General features: G+C 44.2%; 2 protein-coding genes across 7 annotated transcripts in view; one reads left to right on the top strand and one right to left on the bottom strand.

Moving 5' to 3' along the window:
- PWWP2A (PWWP domain containing 2A) overlaps window positions 1-11,341 on the top strand; it is a 39,715-nt gene extending 28,374 nt beyond the window's left edge. For 2 of the 5 annotated variants that reach the window (XR_009694217.1, XM_061151864.1), the window contains one exon: window positions 1,123-3,205. Coding sequence is in view for 1 of the 5 variants with exons in the window: in XM_061151864.1 (XP_061007847.1) it covers window positions 1,123-1,136 (14 nt within the window). In the remaining 4 variants the exon portion in view is untranslated. Of the gene's footprint in view, window positions 1-1,122; window positions 3,206-3,813; window positions 3,889-5,779; window positions 8,432-10,788 lie in introns of those variants that run through there. The other 3 variants (XR_009694220.1, XR_009694218.1, XR_009694219.1) reach the window with 3 other exon arrangements.
- Window positions 9,343-18,279, bottom strand: part of TTC1 (tetratricopeptide repeat domain 1) — a 48,182-nt gene continuing 39,245 nt past the window's right edge. For both annotated transcript variants that reach the window (XM_061151865.1, XM_061151866.1), the window contains exons 7-8: window positions 17,291-17,345; window positions 9,343-9,959 (exon numbers count right to left, since the gene is read on the bottom strand). In XM_061151865.1, coding sequence (XP_061007848.1) covers window positions 9,826-9,959; window positions 17,291-17,345 — 189 coding nt within the window. In that variant the 3' untranslated portion in view covers window positions 9,343-9,825. The remainder of the gene's footprint in view (window positions 9,960-17,290; window positions 17,346-18,279) is intronic.

The raw sequence follows: 18,279 nt of genomic DNA, 5'->3' as shown, positions 1-18,279 counted from the left end.
GCCTTGATCCAGTAAGTGAATGAAGCATGGCAGCACTGGGAAGTTTACATAAGATCAAGAATGCTATCAAAAAATGAGAACTACACCTACTCTGAAATGTTTGGAAGTCAGATACTGGGAAGGATGGGGGATGGTTTTCCCTTTTCGCTTTGTCTATTATTATTCCACTGAAGATACCATATCTTTGGTTTAAAAATACATTTGACAAAAAATCATTCTTTCCACAGATTACCTCTTTTGGAACTCAAACCCTTACTGGTACTTAGGCCTCCAGGTTGGAAAGGCAACTGTAGAGGGTTTCAATGGGATTGTACCACTTCTTGAGATCAAAGCGAGGTTGTAATGTTGGGCCTTCTGGGCATGCTCCTTAGCAGTGATTTTGATAAGCCTTGTCCTCTATAAATATTCTGTTCAGAGTTGGGCTTTCTGTTGGATGTACAGTGCAGAGTGGCTCTGCTGATAACCTGGTCTGCTGGTGTAACAAGGACACTATGGTCGATGGAACCAGTTGTCTTCTAGCTGCAAAACAGTACTGCTGATGCCTTTGGATGTGCTATGTGTCTATCCTGGGGAGGCATCCTCCACCCCTCCCTCTCTGTTTCACTCTTACATGTGTGTAGACAGTGTCATCTGCAGCAGTTTTTACCTGGTTTTGTATATAAATTTGCTTCTTAATCCTGTAGGTAGTCTGTGCTAGAGGAAGACTGCTGCTGTTTCATGGTCCACGCGGCAAAGCTGACTTGCAGACTTATACTGTTACTTGTGAAATGGCAGTGTAAAGAACAAAGCTAAAATCCCCCTTTTATTAGGCAAACATTCACAAATAAGTGCTGAAAAATACACTCAAGTGCAAATTGACTATGTGAAGGTGACAACCATTTTATTTGTGTTGGAATTTGGCCAGATATACTTTAGAAAGAATAGGAATGCTTCTGCTGGTTTACAGTGGCAGTAAGGTGTTTTCTCAAAAAAATGCACACTGGTCAAATTAAATTGGTTTTAAGTAAAAAATCAGGTGTGATCCCACAATCTATATAGGGCTTGAAAAAACAAGGACATCATTTTTATCATAATTAACTTGTGCTTAACTACGTTTTCTTCCTTTTCTTTACTATATTTCAGCACAAAGACATTAGCAGGCTGCTGGTTTCATGGACCTGTACCACAATGACAGAACACCAGAGCATCAGGACTGAATGAAATTGGAGACTCAGATTTTTAAAGCTGCACTAAGAAGTAAATGTTCAGGCAGTGGTTAAAACCAACAGTCTATAAAGAGGCACTTGCAAATTGTGCTATATTAAACCGAAGAAAAGGTATTAGGGGAATATTTTATTAAAAAAAAAAACTTGCAATAAATTATGCATGAGATGAGGAGGAAAGTGATGTGAAATACACAAAGAACTCTTGAATTCTATGTGTGAAGAATCACTGACAGTACCTTCTTTTGAACGTGAAGTTCTTCTCAGTAGAGTTTGGACACGCCTAAAAGGCACAGGATGATGACAGAAATGCTGAATTATTTTTCGTATTAAAACTGATTTCTCCAAGGTTTACTGTTAATCAGCTCAGAAAAGATTATCTAACATCCTACTAAAAGGATGGTAAAGTGTCCCTATACCCCACCAAGAAAATTTGGATCTTTTCTTTAATAAAGCAGGACTATATTATCTTAAATATACATTTGCTTGTTAGAACATATTAAGATGTATTTATTTGCCACCAGTATTTAATATTTTCTGCACATTTTCATAACTACATTCTTACCTTTCAAATTCTGACTCCAAGTGGATAGGCTAGTGTCAATCTTGGAGTGAAAACATACTCTCTAGGAACTAGTTCTTAATCCTGCTGAGCTGGAAAGGCTTTATTCTCCCTGTCCTTACTGATTTTATCAAGTTCACAAAAGGTGGTAGTATCTGAATTTTGATATTGACCTCTCTCCACAGAGAGCCCCTCTTTCTAAGTGCAAGAATTCCTCAGAGCTGTCCGATGGGACTTGATCCTGGGGAACAAGAAGCAGGAACCATAAAGACGGTGAAGTTTTCATGCATAATGTATGAATTCTTATTCACAGAGACCATAATGTTTTATCTATGAAAATTACACATTATAAAAAACCTTACTTTTTCATTGTTAATGATGGAGAAAACATTGAGAAAACCAGATGAATTTGTTAGTACTACATTTTTAAGGCATTTTATATTTGATGGTGCCGTACTTTTAATAATATACCTGAAGTTTTTTAGTGGCAATACTGATTTATTTTTTAAACCAGAAAGATAATCCATAGTGGTTACTTAATACAAAAGGAAAAAAATGCCAAAAATAAAAATACAAAATTCATTTTGAAGCAACATAAATGATAACTGAGCATTTGGCTTCAATGCTCAAACTTTGCATAATCTTACTATATGTGTTTGGAATTACTTATTAACCCCACACTCAGGATTAACACAAAGTTCTGGGTAAGTTTTAGAACATTTACTATATCAGCTAGGATCTGTTTTACAACTCTAGAAAAGGTAGGCAGTCTTGCTTCTAGCGAGTTTAATGCCAACCCTAATTACGCTGTAACTAAAAGTTTTGATTCCATTCTAAGATTGTCTTTATGGAAAATTTTTTATCATGAAGTCACTGTACATTTGATCAAGTCTGAAAGAGTCAGCTCAGGAACTGCAGCAGCAGGGAGCTCTAAACGCAAGCGGCGCCCTGCTCTGGCCCAGAGCTTAGGCTGGGGTCGCTCTTGTTCTTTCAGATCCATAACCCAGCAGTACCACTTCAGGCTCACTTCAAGAACCTGATAACTCCCAGATCATAGCAGATTTTGCGTAATCAAAACTTCTAATTGCAGAGTGATGGAAATGATGAGGAAGTAACATAAAGGCAAAAAGAACTGGGAGAGATCAGGTTTTATCTAAATATTTTTTATGGCAATTCTCAGTGGTGTTTGTTATAAACCAGACTTTCATTTTTTAAAAAATGAAACTTGGTGGTATTTAAAATCTAGACATACCATGTTTGCTTCTTCACCTTCATTGCTTTAGTTGCTTAATATTTAAGCTTTGCTTCATGCTACCTTCATCTGTATTTCAAATCTTCACAAGCCTATTTCATTTTGTAGACTTGAATGACAATTGTTTCTCATCTAAACTATGCTGAGACCTAAATGTTAAAGAATGTTGTGTAACATATATTCAATAAAGTCTTGATTTTTTTAAAATTTAGTTATTTAAAAACTATTTGTTTACTGCTTAGGAGTTAGGTTTTAAAGATTATTTTTAAACTGTTAAGATTCAACCACTTGTTCTCTAGGAAGCTGTTTTTAAGTAGCACTGCTTCCTTAGGAGAACAACCTATAGTTTTAATCACTGGGAGATTTTATGGAATGTCTTTATGACCAAGGATAGAGGAAGGGAAACTAGCTTAATAAGGAACTTGTGCACAAACATTACTGTTTTCTGATAGAAACAAATAATCTACCATTCAGAGCTGGATGTAACTAAACACCTACTGTTGGGTTTGTCTTAATTTCAAGTAGTTTTAAGTCTTATGGATAAATGGTTGCTTCTTTAAAAGCCGAGTACCTCCAATCTGAGGTCAAGTATTTGACCAGAAACACTCAGTTGTTAGGAAAAATTAGCCTCTGGACACCTACCAGACAGCTGAGATTTTTTAAGGCTGATCCAGAAACTAAAGTCAGGTAAATTCTGTTTTGTTTTTTCATTTAAGTAAAGCAATCCTTTACAAGGCTGCCTGTTATTCCAGAGTATATACACAGAGTCTTTAACCGCAAACATTCTCCCATTTCAGTTTACCTAAATGAGTGTAAGAAGGAAGCCACTGGAGTGTCTCCCTGGGAATGCTGGCATGTCACTGCACATAAAAGTAAGCTGTTTTCTTGCTTTTATACGTGACAGCTCATTTCTACTCTTTCAAGTAATGATTCTTCCCTCAGTGCTTTGAAGAGAGTATACTGTAAATGTTTCTTAAGCATACTTTTCTCTGGTGAACAGCACCCTGCCAAATCTTGGCTTATTCACAAAGAAGTTTCATGGCCTTTGCTTTGATATCAAAGGGTGATGACCTTGGGATGAAAGAATACAACTCAGGCATTCTGTGCCAGAGGAAGAAAGAGCTGGCTAAACCAGTAGCTAGGTCATTTACCTAAAGAGTTAATACTTCTAGGATTAGCCAGCCCTTCATTGCATGTGGAGCACGGTTTTAGAAGCAACTTCACATACAGGAGGCAAAGTGAGTGGGTGATATTAGGATGATGCTTCTATCTGAATAACCTGCTTTACTCAGTAGAGACATGGATTTTAATCTTAGTTCTATCAGTTACCTTATTGACAGAAGAATCACTTAGTGGCCACACTGGCCAAGATGAGGTATGGAAAATAGGCGTCTCACTCAACTAGCTCAAGTTCCTATTGAGCCAAGGCCAAAAACACAGGTGACATCAGGGAACTCTATAGAATAGTTCACTCAGGGAATACTCTTTCTTTTGTGAATTCTGCCTGTGCCTGACGCCTGTGGATACTGAGTAGACTGCCCACACCTGTAATCTAATGGAGGCAAACGGATTCAGCAATGGGCAGTGCCCTGAGGTAAAGAGGAACCTGTTGTGTCCCTGCCCTAGGAAAGCATGGCCAGGGCCTTCAGTGAGACACAAAGCGACTTTACAGAACCTGCTTCACAGAGCTGCTTTCACGCCAGTAGAAACGGAGTGGCTGGAAAAGCTGTCTCTTGGCCTCTGAAGCCCTGAGAATCCAGTCAGTCACACAGCTCTTGGAAATAAGACTTTGTCTCCCAGCTAACTCCCTGAGGTAGCGCTGCAGATAGCATATCTATTCTGGGCAGTCAGACTACCCCTACACAACAGTCCTAGGTCCTTGAGACCAAGTACCAGAGAGTCCTCCAAAGCCTCCATCCTTTGAAATGTAAACACTTTCCCATCTCACACTGTTCCCTTGCTTCGCAACCCTGGCCGCCTCCCGTCTTTAGTTTGCTTGACGACTTGACGTTCGTGCTTGCTGATTTCTCACTTGGAGGGCACTGTGTGCCTGGTGTGACGGGGTGGGGTGGCAGATGCGGACCTCCGCTGGCACAGCACTCCACCTGGTACTAGGAGGTTCCACTGTCTGCAGATCTGGCTCCTCACACCTGGAACTAAAGGCTTCCTGAAGAGCATCTGGGTTGATTCCCTTCACATCTGTCAATCAATGCATGTCTGGAGGAGCCCCAGTGCCTGACTTGGGGTTGCCATCTGGGTAGGCTGTATTTTTTTTTTTTTTTTTAGCAAGGTAGAACTAGCAGCTGGGACTCGATCTGAACCACAGATTAGCTGTGGGCCCCCCTGGCAGTGGGGTGACAGGCTCTGCCATGCTTTAGCTAAGGCGGGAATGTGAAAGGAAGCTGTAGGGAGTCTAATTCTAGTCTGGCTGATAGAAATTCTGAGTTTATTCCTAGCTTGCAGCCCTCAGAGGGTTGAGAAATTAGAAGAAAATGGAGTATTTTTTTAATCCTAGAATATTTCAAACATCTGTAAAGGCAGACTAGTATAAGAAATAAAGCCCATGTACCCATCTTTACCTTAAAAAATTACTGACTCAGAGGAAGACCGAACTTTTTGATACTCTGAAATACGAGGACATCCTCACTAGTTTTCATAAACTAACCTCATTAGTTTCCTTGATTGCCCTTTGGAAGTTCTTAAGCAGTCACTCTGATGCTCTGTGGGCTGGCTGGTAGCAAGTAACCCATTTCTCATTTTCAGGAGTACTAATGGAGTCTAGTGTGAGCTCAAGGCTGCTCTCCAGACAACAGAGAGTGACTGGAAACTGCCATTCTCCGCATTAGCTGTGCAGCTTCCCTGAAGAAAAAGACTTTCCAGCCACTTCTGGTGGAATGTTCACCTATCAATGCTTCCTTTTCTAAAGGAAATCCAAATGATAGAAGGACTAAGCTGCTTACTACTGAAGTGCAGAGAGGGGTAGGCTGCAAAGGATGAGGAACATCTCACTGAAACTGCTTCCAGGAGATTTTTCCTAGGGTGTGGGAATGTGTTATCAGGTACACAGTATACACCCATAGGAGGATTAGAGGAAGATTTCAGTGCCTTTAAGAAGTAAGGCAGGGCCAAAGGCGGAAGTGATCAGAGAGCAGCATGGACAGAACTGTGGGCTGGCAGTGACCTCGGGGCTGCAGGCTCAGCGAGACAGCTCTGGCAGCCATGGGCCCTCCTTCCCCACAGGGGAGCGCACAGAGCTGACGAGGAAGTGGGTTTAAGCTGCTGCCGGCTCCAGTCCAGTGTGGTGTCTCAGATTTACACTCTGGTCTTGGAAGGTTACTGAGTCCTGTCCTTTAAAGATCCTTCTCAAGATTAAAGCAGCCATTAACTTCCTTCCATCCTCCTTGGCCTCCTATCACAGCCTTCCCCTTTGACATTCCAAGTTTTTGCTAAACTGGTTGTAAGGCAATTTGCAGGTCTGCTCATTAGCTCTTGGGAACAGATAACCTTCCGAATACACCTTCTAATCGGGCTTAGATTTAACAGCCACTGCCAGCTCCCCATTCCACGCCAGTCCAACCTGACAGTAACACGCCTCCATCAAGTCCCTGTGCCTCTTCCTAAAGCAGTCTGGATTGAGAGCTGTGAGAAACTCAGCAACAGGCTCGGACACCAGCACAGAGATCAAGGAGCACCAGAAATAATCACCAGGCCCAGCCACATTTCCTCAAGCAGTTCTCTGTCTTCAACTACACCAGGTGCTGGAGGACTAAACAAACACTCACACCTGTGACTCTACCTGAGAAACTCTGGAGGGCCAGCGTGTGAGGTCTCGTCATCTTACTGCAGCTCAAACACAGGCCCAGAGCTGCAACGTTCAGGTCATAACCTAGCAGGCTTGGCCACTGCCTGCCTCAGCATCTCAGCATGCGGTAACATTCTCTAGTCCAGTAAGCACGATAACTTAAGTTATGGTATCTGGGCAGTGGGTCACACAAGGAGCAAAAGGATAGGGAAAAAACCCAGCTGCAGTGCTTGTGATGGAAGGGAAACGTAGAAAAGGAGTTCTTAGAAAAAGTTTGGATTTTAAGAACAGGATTTACCCATACTTCAGATCCATGATGTGTGCAAAATGAACTAAATCCACAGTATACTCTGCACAGAAAAACTACCACCCAAGTGTGACTGTAACAGAGCCAAGCCCTGGGTAAGCCTACTGCAGAGGCTCCCATGAATGAAAAAGCTGCTCACCTGAGAACCAAGAGGTGGCTAAGACAGTATGGACACACAAATAGAGAAGATAAGGTGACCTGGAAGATGGAGGGGAGCATGAAACCAGAGGACAAGCTGGGGCTTTCTGAGTCTCAAGGCAAATACTTGTAAATATCCAAGATGCAGAAATGAAAATATAAAAATCAGGAGGCGTTATGTTTACAGGCCAGGGTGAATGATCACCATCTGAGGATATTCTACGTGGCTGCACAACATGGGCTCAACCAGCTTTAAGGGACTCCTTTACAAATGTCTTTTTAAGCTGCAAAAAACCAACCAACCAACACAAGTACTGAAGAAAGAAAGAAAGGCCACAGAATCTAGAGACGTTTGGATAGAATGATTGTTCACGCTGAGACTTCTTGTGGAATGTTCTTTAACAACAGTTTACTAAGTTTCTAGTAAAGCAGTAGGTGCTATTAAGAAGATAAATATCGCCCTTACCTTCCAGAAGCTCACGGTCTATTCATGGAAGCAGATAGGGAATAAGTAATACTTTTAAAAATGTTTGAGTCTTCAAGGAAATTCTAGAAGGAGATCCAAAATTTTTGTGATCCACTGCAATGTCACTGGCATAAAAATAAATGTCACAGCGTGGATTACCTCAGAAGTCTATTCTGGTATACCTTTTTTGTGGGGTGACAAAAGCATCACAGACTTATAAATCATACATCTTATAACACGAGGTAAATACAGGCCACCATGATCTGACAAAATGACTTTCAAGGTGGTCCAAGGCTCCCCAAGGGTTCCTGGGACCCTTTCAGGGTCCACGAGGTCAAAACTTTTCATAGTGGTTATGAAATAACTTATTAACAAAAAAATTTTGTTATTTTAAAGGAATATTTTTAAAATTTCTATATAAATATTGATAAATATCAAGAGATTAGTCCACATAAATCAAAGTGCTGTTTAAATTTTTTTTTTTTTTTGCTTTATTTTTTTTGGCAGCACAGTGTGGCACGTGGGATGTTAGTTTCCTGACCAGGGACTGAACCCATGCCCCTTGCAGTGGAAGCATGGAGTCTTAACCACAGGACTGCCGGGGAAGTCCCCTCCTTACACTGTTCTGAGCGTGGAGTAGTGCTGAGATCAGAGGTCGGTGGAGTGCTGGGCCAGCAGGGCGCTGTCGCGCAGGGAGTGTGCAGCACCGCCGGCTGGACCAGGCAGCTTTCAGCCAAGATTTCTGTGCTACTTGTGTGATTTCTCACACACCTTCCGGGAAAAATTAGATGCCAGATTTATCATAAAGACAGCAAAGCAAAATTAACCACATTCTTTTTCCTTCTCCCCTCCCCCCTTATAAACTGCATGAAGAATTTCATTTCCATCTAGGAGAAAGGACTTCCCTGGGGGTCCAGTGCTTCTGCAGGGGGTATGGGTTCAATCTCTGGTTGGGGAGCCAAGATCTCCTATGCTGTCCCTGCCAAAAAACCTGGGAGAGAGGCTTAGCAAACCACAGAGTGTGGATACAGCAGATCATTCCACTGCCTAACAACACACGCTAAGAGGCTTTGAGGAACTGATCAAAAGAACAGCACAATTCTTAACACTGGGAGCAGGCCTCCAGCATGTCACTTACAGAATTATACATGTACTTCATTTCTAACATGAAACCTGAATGTCACTGCCTTTAACACTTAAATCATAACAATCAAAAAGCTTTTCACCAGCATTGAGGATTAGAAAAAACTACCTTTGAAACTTCTGGGTTCATGGAGTCTAAAAGAATACAGTTTTGTTCTGGGATTCACATACCAGCATTCCTAAACGAAGTTGTTTTAAGTTGAAATCACTAAGACTGGTACTTGGTCAAAAACACTGATTTCATAAGCATCTGCACAAACCTGGAGAGGCCCGAGATAGCTTGTGAGGTGAGGTTTCTAAATCTTAGTACATGGTGGATGCTCAGCTCCTCCATATCGTCTTCAAGGTGGCAGTTAAGGCTCTGGGAGGACTGGACTCCAGTAACTGCTAGAAATCAACACCGCCTCCTACAGCCAGGACACCTTCTGCTCTAGCTCTCATTTTGGGGACAAAATTCACAACCCAGCTCAGACTGTCACAGAAAGCATTTATTACCAGAGGAAACCAGGAGATGCTGGAGCCCACGCAGGGCAGTGTGTGCAATCGGGGTGAGGGGACAGCAGGCAGGGACCCCATCACGCGTGGCTGGGTAGTCTGCCTGGCAGGTTTGCTTGGCCCAGGAAACTCCAGCTGGGTTTGTGTTTGTGGAGCTCAGGGAGGTGAGTCTCGATAAGCAGGCTTTCTCCTGGACAAAACAAAGGACAGCCAGAACCAGTGCAACAGCAGCACAGACACCACCGTAAAATGGAAATCAAATGAGGCTCACTGTATCAGGAAGTGCATTTCACCCTGATCGTAAAACAAGGGAGAGAAGGGAGCGCTGGGCTCTACGAGACGGCCTGTCTCTGAGATCAGATGCTTTTAGAAGTTAAAACACTGGCAGGGCCTTTCCCCTTGCTAATACAAGCAGCACACAACTTCCAAGCCAGCTATAAAAGCTATTGTTATCTTTGTTATCTGTTGTTATTTGGATTTTGAACAAAATTGATGGAGTAGGAGCCAGTAGAAGAATCCTGTTTGATCTGGAAATTCTCTGTGGAGAGTCCAAAAGGCCGGAGAACCAAGTTCCCAAGATCTTTTAGTTTACCTGCAACGTAAAAGCAAAAAGTCCAGTAAAAACAGGGAGTTGGCAGAAGCAGGAGATTCCAACTGCCTTCCTATCTGACTACAAAACAGAGTATCCCTCTGCAGTTAGAGAAACTCCTGCTTTTAAAATTATGAAACCCTCAGCCTCCAGTGTACCAACAGCAGAGCAGTCATTTCAGTGCCATCCACCTGAGCCATCGCTTGCACAGATGAGCACAAGGGCCCCGCGGGGACAGCACAGCTTCTTGGCCACGCTGGCCAGAACCCCCAAGGGACAGGCTCTCTGGGCTGAGTGATGAGCTGCTGCTCCGGGGACTGAAGGCCAAGCCTGGTGGGGAGGGCCCAGGCGCCTCCAAGTCTGTTCTCCATGAAACAGCAGAGCCACTTGCTGAATCTAATTCCACTCAGCAGATTTCTACTGAACCTGGGTTGAAACTCAAGAGCCTCCTGCTTTTCCAAGTCAAGTCTCCGCTTCCAAACCAAACTCATCATTTCTGGGGAAACGGGAGATCTTGTTCTCCTGCACAGTTCCATCAACCTCAACAGCCTAGTTTCCCTCCCCGGATTTCGGGCTTTGTCAATCACCAGGTGAGTTCATGTCATAAAGTTAAATGAACACACACAGCACAACCATGGATTTTTATGTTGATTCTCCATGTAAGGGGGACATGGAGCTTATACAAAAGTTGGAGTTTCCAGGACATTTGAGAGACTGGGATTTGTGGAGCAACAGAATAGATTATTCGAAACTAGGGTGTTTTGGAAAATCTTGGCTAGGATGGGTGAATATGTATTTCAATCATTTCTAAACTGTTCTAATTTTCTTGCAGGTCTGCTTCCAGTGGAGAGGAGGAAGAGGGTAAAAGAGCAAGAAACCCCTGCTCATCAGAGGGACAGGCTCCTTCTCACCTTGCTGCCCTTGTTGGCAGCTCTGTTGCTCTGAGATCTCCCACTCTGAAATAAATCCCAGGTAAAGAACTTAAAGATGCATGCCTTTAAATGCCAAGGCCTTTCCTGGGAACTCTTGGAGAGAACTTTGGACTCAGTCTGAGATTTAGCCCCCAGAAAATCTCACCATATTCACAGAGACCCAGACTGACCACTCTCCAGACAGGCTTCCCCAACCCGGAACACACGTGCTCGGTGCTGCTGATGGAGGAAGGGTCACCGCACAGGCCTTGTCCCTGTGCGCCAGAGGGCAGAGAGAGGCCCCGGCGGGGGCAGGAGGATGCGTGAATAGGAAACCAGGAAAGACAAGGCCTCCCCGGGACAGCGTGAGTCAGCCAGAACTCTGGCAGTCTGTCTGTCTTGGGACTGAAGAAAGAGGACAGGGAGGGAACCAAACATTTAAAGAAGCCCAATAAAATGTCACTGCTGGCACAATCCTTGGCTCCTCTGACAGTGAGTGAAGCAAGGAGGTGCACCACCTGGGGGAAGGGGTCACTGCAGGGCCACGTCCATGGCCAGAACAACAATCTCCACAGCAAATGCGTGTATTATCTGGTGTCCACTACAGGAGGCACTGGGATCTAAAGAGTATGAGTTACTCTGGTGTAACTTCTGAGATGCTCACAGTCTAGCGGGCAGACAGACTGGGGTGAGAGCAGAGGCTCTGAAGGATGGGAGCAGGTTCTGAAGGTGGTGAGGAGGCCCCTGCACCTTGGAGGTGGCAGTGAAGCCAGGGCACGCGTATTCCCAGTGCAGACAGAGCGGGGCGGGTCCGCACACCGGCCCTCACTTTGCCCGTCAGGCTGAAGCGCCTGCACCGCAAGGAGCTGGGGGCCTCGGCCTGGCTGATTCCAGAGTGGCAGCCAGAGCGCGCACTTCTCTGGGTGCAGGGCGCCTCCATGCCAAGGTCACAGGCCCCGCGGCTGTTCAGTCAGTGACCGAGCCCTGCCGGAGAGGGCAGTGTGAGCTCCCCGGTGGCTTTGCTGAAGCGTCCCCAGGACAAACCTGCAGGGCAGGACTTCTCTGACCCAGGTCCCTGCTCCTCTCAGGGACCTGACGGGATCCCAGTCACGTCCAGTTCCCTCTCTCTGCTCACCTCCCCTCGCAGGTGCTCCCTCCAATAAACCCCTCATATTTCTAATCCAACCTTGGCTTCTGTTTCTCCAAGGTCCCAACCTAACACACGTGGCATCACCTTTTCCTTTTATTCTTGTATCTCTGCCTTCATAACATTCCACAACATCTTCACTATTATCACTAGAACAGCAGAACAGAAGGTGGGAAGTCTGCCTGCTAAATAGATAATGCACATAAAGTCCCTGGCAGGTACCAGACACGTAATAAAAACACATGATTAAACAGTCTCCACATAAGAGAAGACCTGAGGTTACCTGACTTGAATTAACCAACATATACCAAGTACGTATGTGCAGCGGGGGATGCAAAGATACACGACACTGTCTTTACACCAAAATAAGCTTAGGTCTGATGGCAAAGCACACACACACAAGCCAGTTCACATGGAGTCGCGCTGCAAGATGCTACGAGAGTCAGTAAGCAGATGACCCCCTCCCGCTTGGGCAGAGCTGTGTGTGTGAATCTGCGTTTCAGTCACCAAAGACAGGCAGGACTGCAATGGTCTGAGACAGAGGGACTAGGCAGTGCAGGCGAAAATGGATGGAGACAAGTGGGCAAGGGAGGGCAGCAAGTCCACAGGACTGAAAGGAAGATGGGAGGGTGCGGCCAAGGCCACTGATAGTTGGGAGAACAGCTTTCAGTGTTAATAATGCTATGGGGCACAATGAAGAATAAACCCAAAGAAGAGAGTCTGCAGGTGGTTCTGACAGAGAGCTAGTGCAACATTATAGGGAAGAGGCCATTTATTCACTGAACAAACAGCTGACATCTATGCTGTTGGGTAAAGAAGCTCTGAAATTAGGGGTATGGAAATAACAGACACAAACTACTACATATAAGACAGATAAGCAGAAAGAGACACTGGGAATTATACCCGTTATCTTATAAAAACTTCAAATGGTGTATAATCTGCAAAAATACCGAGTCACTATGCGGTACACCTGAAACTAACAGAACGGTGGTGATGGTTTAGTTGTCGAGTCATGTCCGACTCTCTGCAACCCCATGGACTACAGCCTGCCAGTCCCTTCTGTCTGTGGAATTCTCCAGGCAAGAATACTGACTGGAGTGAGTTGCCATTTCCTTCTCCAGGGAATCTTCCCAACCCAGGGATGGAACCTGCCTCTTCTGCACTGCAGGTATTTTTTTTTCTCTCCTCTGCTGAGCCACCTTGTAAATCAACTACAGTTCAATTTGACGATGCTCTAAAATCAGCGTAGGACCAATGGGGACACAAGGAAATAGAGCCCAGCATTAAGGCAGAACCAAGTTGTGATGTCTGCACAATTCACCCTTACTGTTTACGATGGTAGAGAAGCACCTTCAGCTAGAGCAAGCTTTCTGCTGTGCACAGTCACATGCTCACAGACTTCCTGCTGCTGCTCAGTCAGGCTGGACTCTCAGAGACTCAAGCAGTTTCTCCAGACCCCAGACAGGACCATCTGCCATCTGGCCCATCTCCCACACTCTCCACCGGCTGCCAGATTTCACCCGCCCCTTATCTGGGCAGTAATCAATCTGGCTCCCTTCTTTCCACTTGTAGCAACCCTGGTACCACCACTCAGCCTGAACGTGTCCACATGTCCTTATCTGTAAGGATCTCGTCTCTCAGACCAGATCCCATGGCAAAGAGAAGAGTCCAACAGTGCTTGGGCTCAGACAAGAACACTTATGACTAGAGATCAAGGCTTGGCACTGGATCCAGTTCTGATAAATATTAAATTTCTGTGTCTTCAAGCAACACTGTATTATAATAAACCAACTGACTTGTTATACATCACTTCTCTTTGGAGATAGTGACTGTGCAGTGGTCAGCTTACAAGTCAGGAGAGGCAGGAAGACCATTTGTTTTCACCTCCTCCAGATCACTGAGGTCTGGGTCTCGTGGAATAGATCCTTTATTAGGAGAACCAGACTGCACACAAGTGAATCCTGACACTGCATTTCCTCTTCTGAGGCGGGAAACTAAGCTGTGCAGCTGACTTCTAATTTCCTCTGAGCAAAAGGCAAATTAAGAGACAGCGCAGAATACAGAAAACAAAATTTACACCCAATTCAAATGCTTATTTATTAGCTCCTGAGTGAAAGTGGAAGCTCAAAGAAGCCTTAGCAAGAACTAACTATCAAAACAGCAGGAGTGATTCTCCCGAGAGGAGGAGCTATGGGAATAGCAACCAGGAAATGAGGCAAAAGGCAGGGAGGGCATTGAAAACCCAAAACCGGCATTCCCTACTGAGGGGGTGCAACAGCAACGAGGAACTGGCTGAGATTCTCTGGTGGCCAGATCACACCGCATGGCAAATGCACAGTCTGAGGTAAGTACTAGAGAGTGCAGCAGGAAGAGAAATGTGGGAAAGGAGCCTGGATTTCCACACCCACATGGATGGCTCCAGCAACTTTCAGGGACAGTAACAAGTGAGGCAGCAACCCAATTCTAGGACCCTGAATCACTTGCACAGAAGCCCTTAATGCATAGGATAGTCAAAAGAACCCTTACAATGACATGAACAAGTTACCTCCAGCTCCAAATCTCACTTTTTAACATGGATCATACAAGGTGGTGTTCTTAATTTAGTTCACAAATGCACACTCATTAGGATGCTAGTGGCCAGGAGCAAACACTTGAGGAACTTCAGGACTCAGGGGACTGGTAACATGTTCCAAGAAGGTGGAAGGAGGCAATGGTACAAGTAGAATGCTGGACTGGATGACGAACAAGGCCCCCGTGTGTGCCGAGCAGCTGGAAGTTAGTGAAAGAAAGGCAGGGTCACTCGGGCAACACCTTGCCCATGGCTCTTGACCTTTGAGGGAGTCAATGAGTTTTATGTCCAGCTCTAGGTTTTCCAGGTCAGGACAGATTCTCAGCTGAGGTGGAAAGACAGATCATCCAGAATGGGTGGAACAGAAGCTAGATGCTCTGCCCAGGGCATCTTTCCAACCTCATCAAACCATTGACTATACCCTGCAGTCCTTTTAAACCTTATGTTCCCTGGCTACAACAGGGAGGCTGTCTTCCCAGAAATGAGAAGAGGGCAAACAAGTAAACACTCCAGTGACTGACCCCTTTCCTCTAATCTAACATCAGCACGATCATCTTCTGTGGCAAGGACTGTGGCACTATGGCCAATGGCCACTCCTGTTCTAAGGATGACATTTACAAATGACAGGCTAAGAAGAGAGGAGCAAGTATGTTCTACCCACTCACAGTTTCAATTAGAATTTTTTTTCCCCAAGGAGAGGGCTATGTTTCCAACAAAAAGGAAGTCAACTTACAGAGAGAAAAGGAAAAGAAAATCAAGAGTACTGAACAAATTAAAAGTCATGCAGTCCACTGCAAAACGTCTGCACAGGACATCTGAGTGAGTGACATGGCTCTGCGCATCTGGAGGGACCATCCTCCAAGGACCTCAAAGTGCACGAATCAGAGCGAGTTCATCTGTAACGAGGCAGGGACACACCAGGAGGCTCACACAACGCTGAGAGGGACCTCGCCCTTTAAGGCTCTCCTGTGGTAGATGACACAAGAGGCAGTATTTTATTCACTATCATCATATTCATGAAGAAAATAAAGGAGTCCGGTCATTCAGACTACTGAGGTGTAACAACAAACTAACATATTATTTACCAAGCAACTTAAGTTGTTCATGAAAGAACAACGTAAGTAAATGCCAAAACCACAAGACAAGAAACATCAGCTTATGAGAACGGAGTGACAAGGACAGATGGAACTTAATTCCGTCTGGAACTGACAATGGCAGTAAGATTCAGTTTATATCTATCCATTTATTGTTTCATGGTGATTAAAAAAAAAAATGGACCCAGAGATCAGTGCCTAAGTGACCACTACAGTCAATCACCAAGTCTTCTCTTTCAGCACGAGATCCAGTTCAGCTAAATGCAAATACCTTTTTCCTAAAATAAATCATCATTGTGAATAGGTGAGGAATCCTCTTTTCTTCCTTCTTTGAAGAAAAAGTACCTCCAAAATAACTTTTTGGTTCAAACATGGTGTCAAATTTTATTAAAAATGTAAATTCAGGAAAGAGCCAATTTTGGAAGAACTGAGGAAGGCTCCAGAGATCTGCCCAAGTCTGAAGCAGCTCTCCTTGGTGTCTGAGTCCACCCAGCAGGGCCCACACTTGGATTTACTGGGTCAGTAGTTCCTCCTCAATCAACTCTCTGTCAGAGTGATCTTTTGGGAAATTTGTCTCATTCTCTGATACTGATGCCTAAAGGCCATAAATGGCCAGGGTCAATTTATTTTAAGTGATCTTTCCTTTTGGTCCATGTTAGTTGCGTCTGACTCTTTGCGACCCCATAGACCACAGCCCCACCACGCCCCTCTGTCCATGGGATTCTCCAGGCAAGAACACTGGAGTGGGTTGCCATTTCCTTCTCCAAAAGGAACTACAGAAAGAAAAAAGTGAAGTCGCTTCTGGCCCATGCGACTGCAATTCATGATATAGATTATTCATAAGGAAAACGTACAGGAGGTCACAAATAGACAGCTATCACACAGGTTATAAGCATACTGTGCTGGGCAGGTCTCTGTCCAGGAACCTTTATTCCTCTTGGTCAAGCAGACTGTTTACAATGAACAGCCCTCTAATCCCAACCATAAACACAGTTTGGTCAATATAAGAACTAACTAAAACATGGGTCAAGTGAAACCAATTCCCCTGACCCTCCACCTACACAGTTTTTTCCCCTTTTCCCATTTACTGCTAATTCTTACCCTCCATGTCTTCTCAAATACTAAAGGGCCTCTGAATGTTATTTTCAAAACAAAAATCCCCTTGGTTTTCACAGGGTACTGGCTTATACTGATTACATCCTAAGGAACTTAAAACCTGACGTTGTCTCCTCAGTGAACAAAATCAACTGTTTTTATGAAATTGATGATCTGAAAGAGAGGCTGATGGCACCCCCAGGGTTGGGAGTTAATTATGTTTGCATTTTGAAGGCAGGAAAACTTACCAAAAAAATAAAGAAAAGCAAAATGGAAGTTTAGTTTTTGAAAAGCTGATATCCACTCTAAACCACATTGGTCCTTTAGAGTCAAAATTGAGTAAGAACTCATAAGCCCCAAGGTGCTGGTGCCCCGTGATACTGGTACTGAACCACAGAAGGGTCTCAAAGCTGTTTCCCCCTGTTGAGTTCTCCTCTAATGAATAAAACGATGGATGGCTGCATCCCCCAGCTTCTGAGATATTTATGGTAAAGAGAAGGTAAGGGAGGCAGACTTACCTAACATCTCTTCCTTCAGCCTTTCATTACGTTCTTCAATTTGCTTAGGTAATCTCTAAGGGAAAAAGCACCAAAACAAGGGTTGTGAAAACCTTTTGGCTTTATTTTGAACTTGACAAACATTTTTAAAAACCTTGTGCGAAAATGAGATCAGGTTAAGGCACACATATATGATCCCACTAAATATAGAAAAATCCCAAATATTTCTCTGTGGGGGCACTACAGAGACAGGAATTTTGTCTGGTTCAATGCTATGCACAGTTCCTGGATCACTGGAGTGGACTCAGGAGGACCTCAATAAAAATTTGGTGAAAAATACACACACACACAGAGAACATCTGAAAGGATACACATCAGATGTTTACAGTGGTGTACTCAGGTGGTGGGATAATGGCTGATACTTATATATATTTTCTGCTCACTTGTATTTTTTAACTTGAGGTCCTTTCTTTATGTAACTTAACTGTTGAGAAAGCATCAGATCGATATCAGATATACCAAAATGATCATCCAGCTCAGGGTTTTCCTACCTCGGCACTACTGATATTTTGGACTGGGTGGTTTCTTGCTGGGGCTGTCCTGTGCACAATGGACTGGTCAAAGCATCCCTGGCCTTTAGCGGCACCAACAGGACCCTCCCCATCGCCACAGTGACCCCCCACCTAGCTAAGTGTCCCCCAGGACCAGACCCCCTCCAGCTGAGAGCCACAGACGTTCTCTGGGCACTTTTAGCTCTGGAGTTGCCTCCACTCACTCTGTGATTCCAGTATTAACTCTGTTGTAATAATTCAAGAAAATAAATTCTTTACGCCTGTAACAACCAGCTTTAATAAAAGGCTCCCTTTTTAACACTAATTTGACAAGGATAAAGGCCACCAAGAATTTAGCCAAGATTTTAAGAACTCTATTCCCTTTCCTCATGTCCAATTTAAGTTAATCCTAACACCATTAAGAGATACATTAAAAGTCAGATAAAGGATTAAAATTGC

The sequence above is a fragment of the Dama dama genome, chromosome 9 (genome assembly GCF_033118175.1).
Source record: "Dama dama isolate Ldn47 chromosome 9, ASM3311817v1, whole genome shotgun sequence".
Taxonomy (NCBI): domain Eukaryota; kingdom Metazoa; phylum Chordata; class Mammalia; order Artiodactyla; family Cervidae; genus Dama; species Dama dama.
This window is presented reverse-complemented; position numbering and strand designations above follow the sequence as displayed.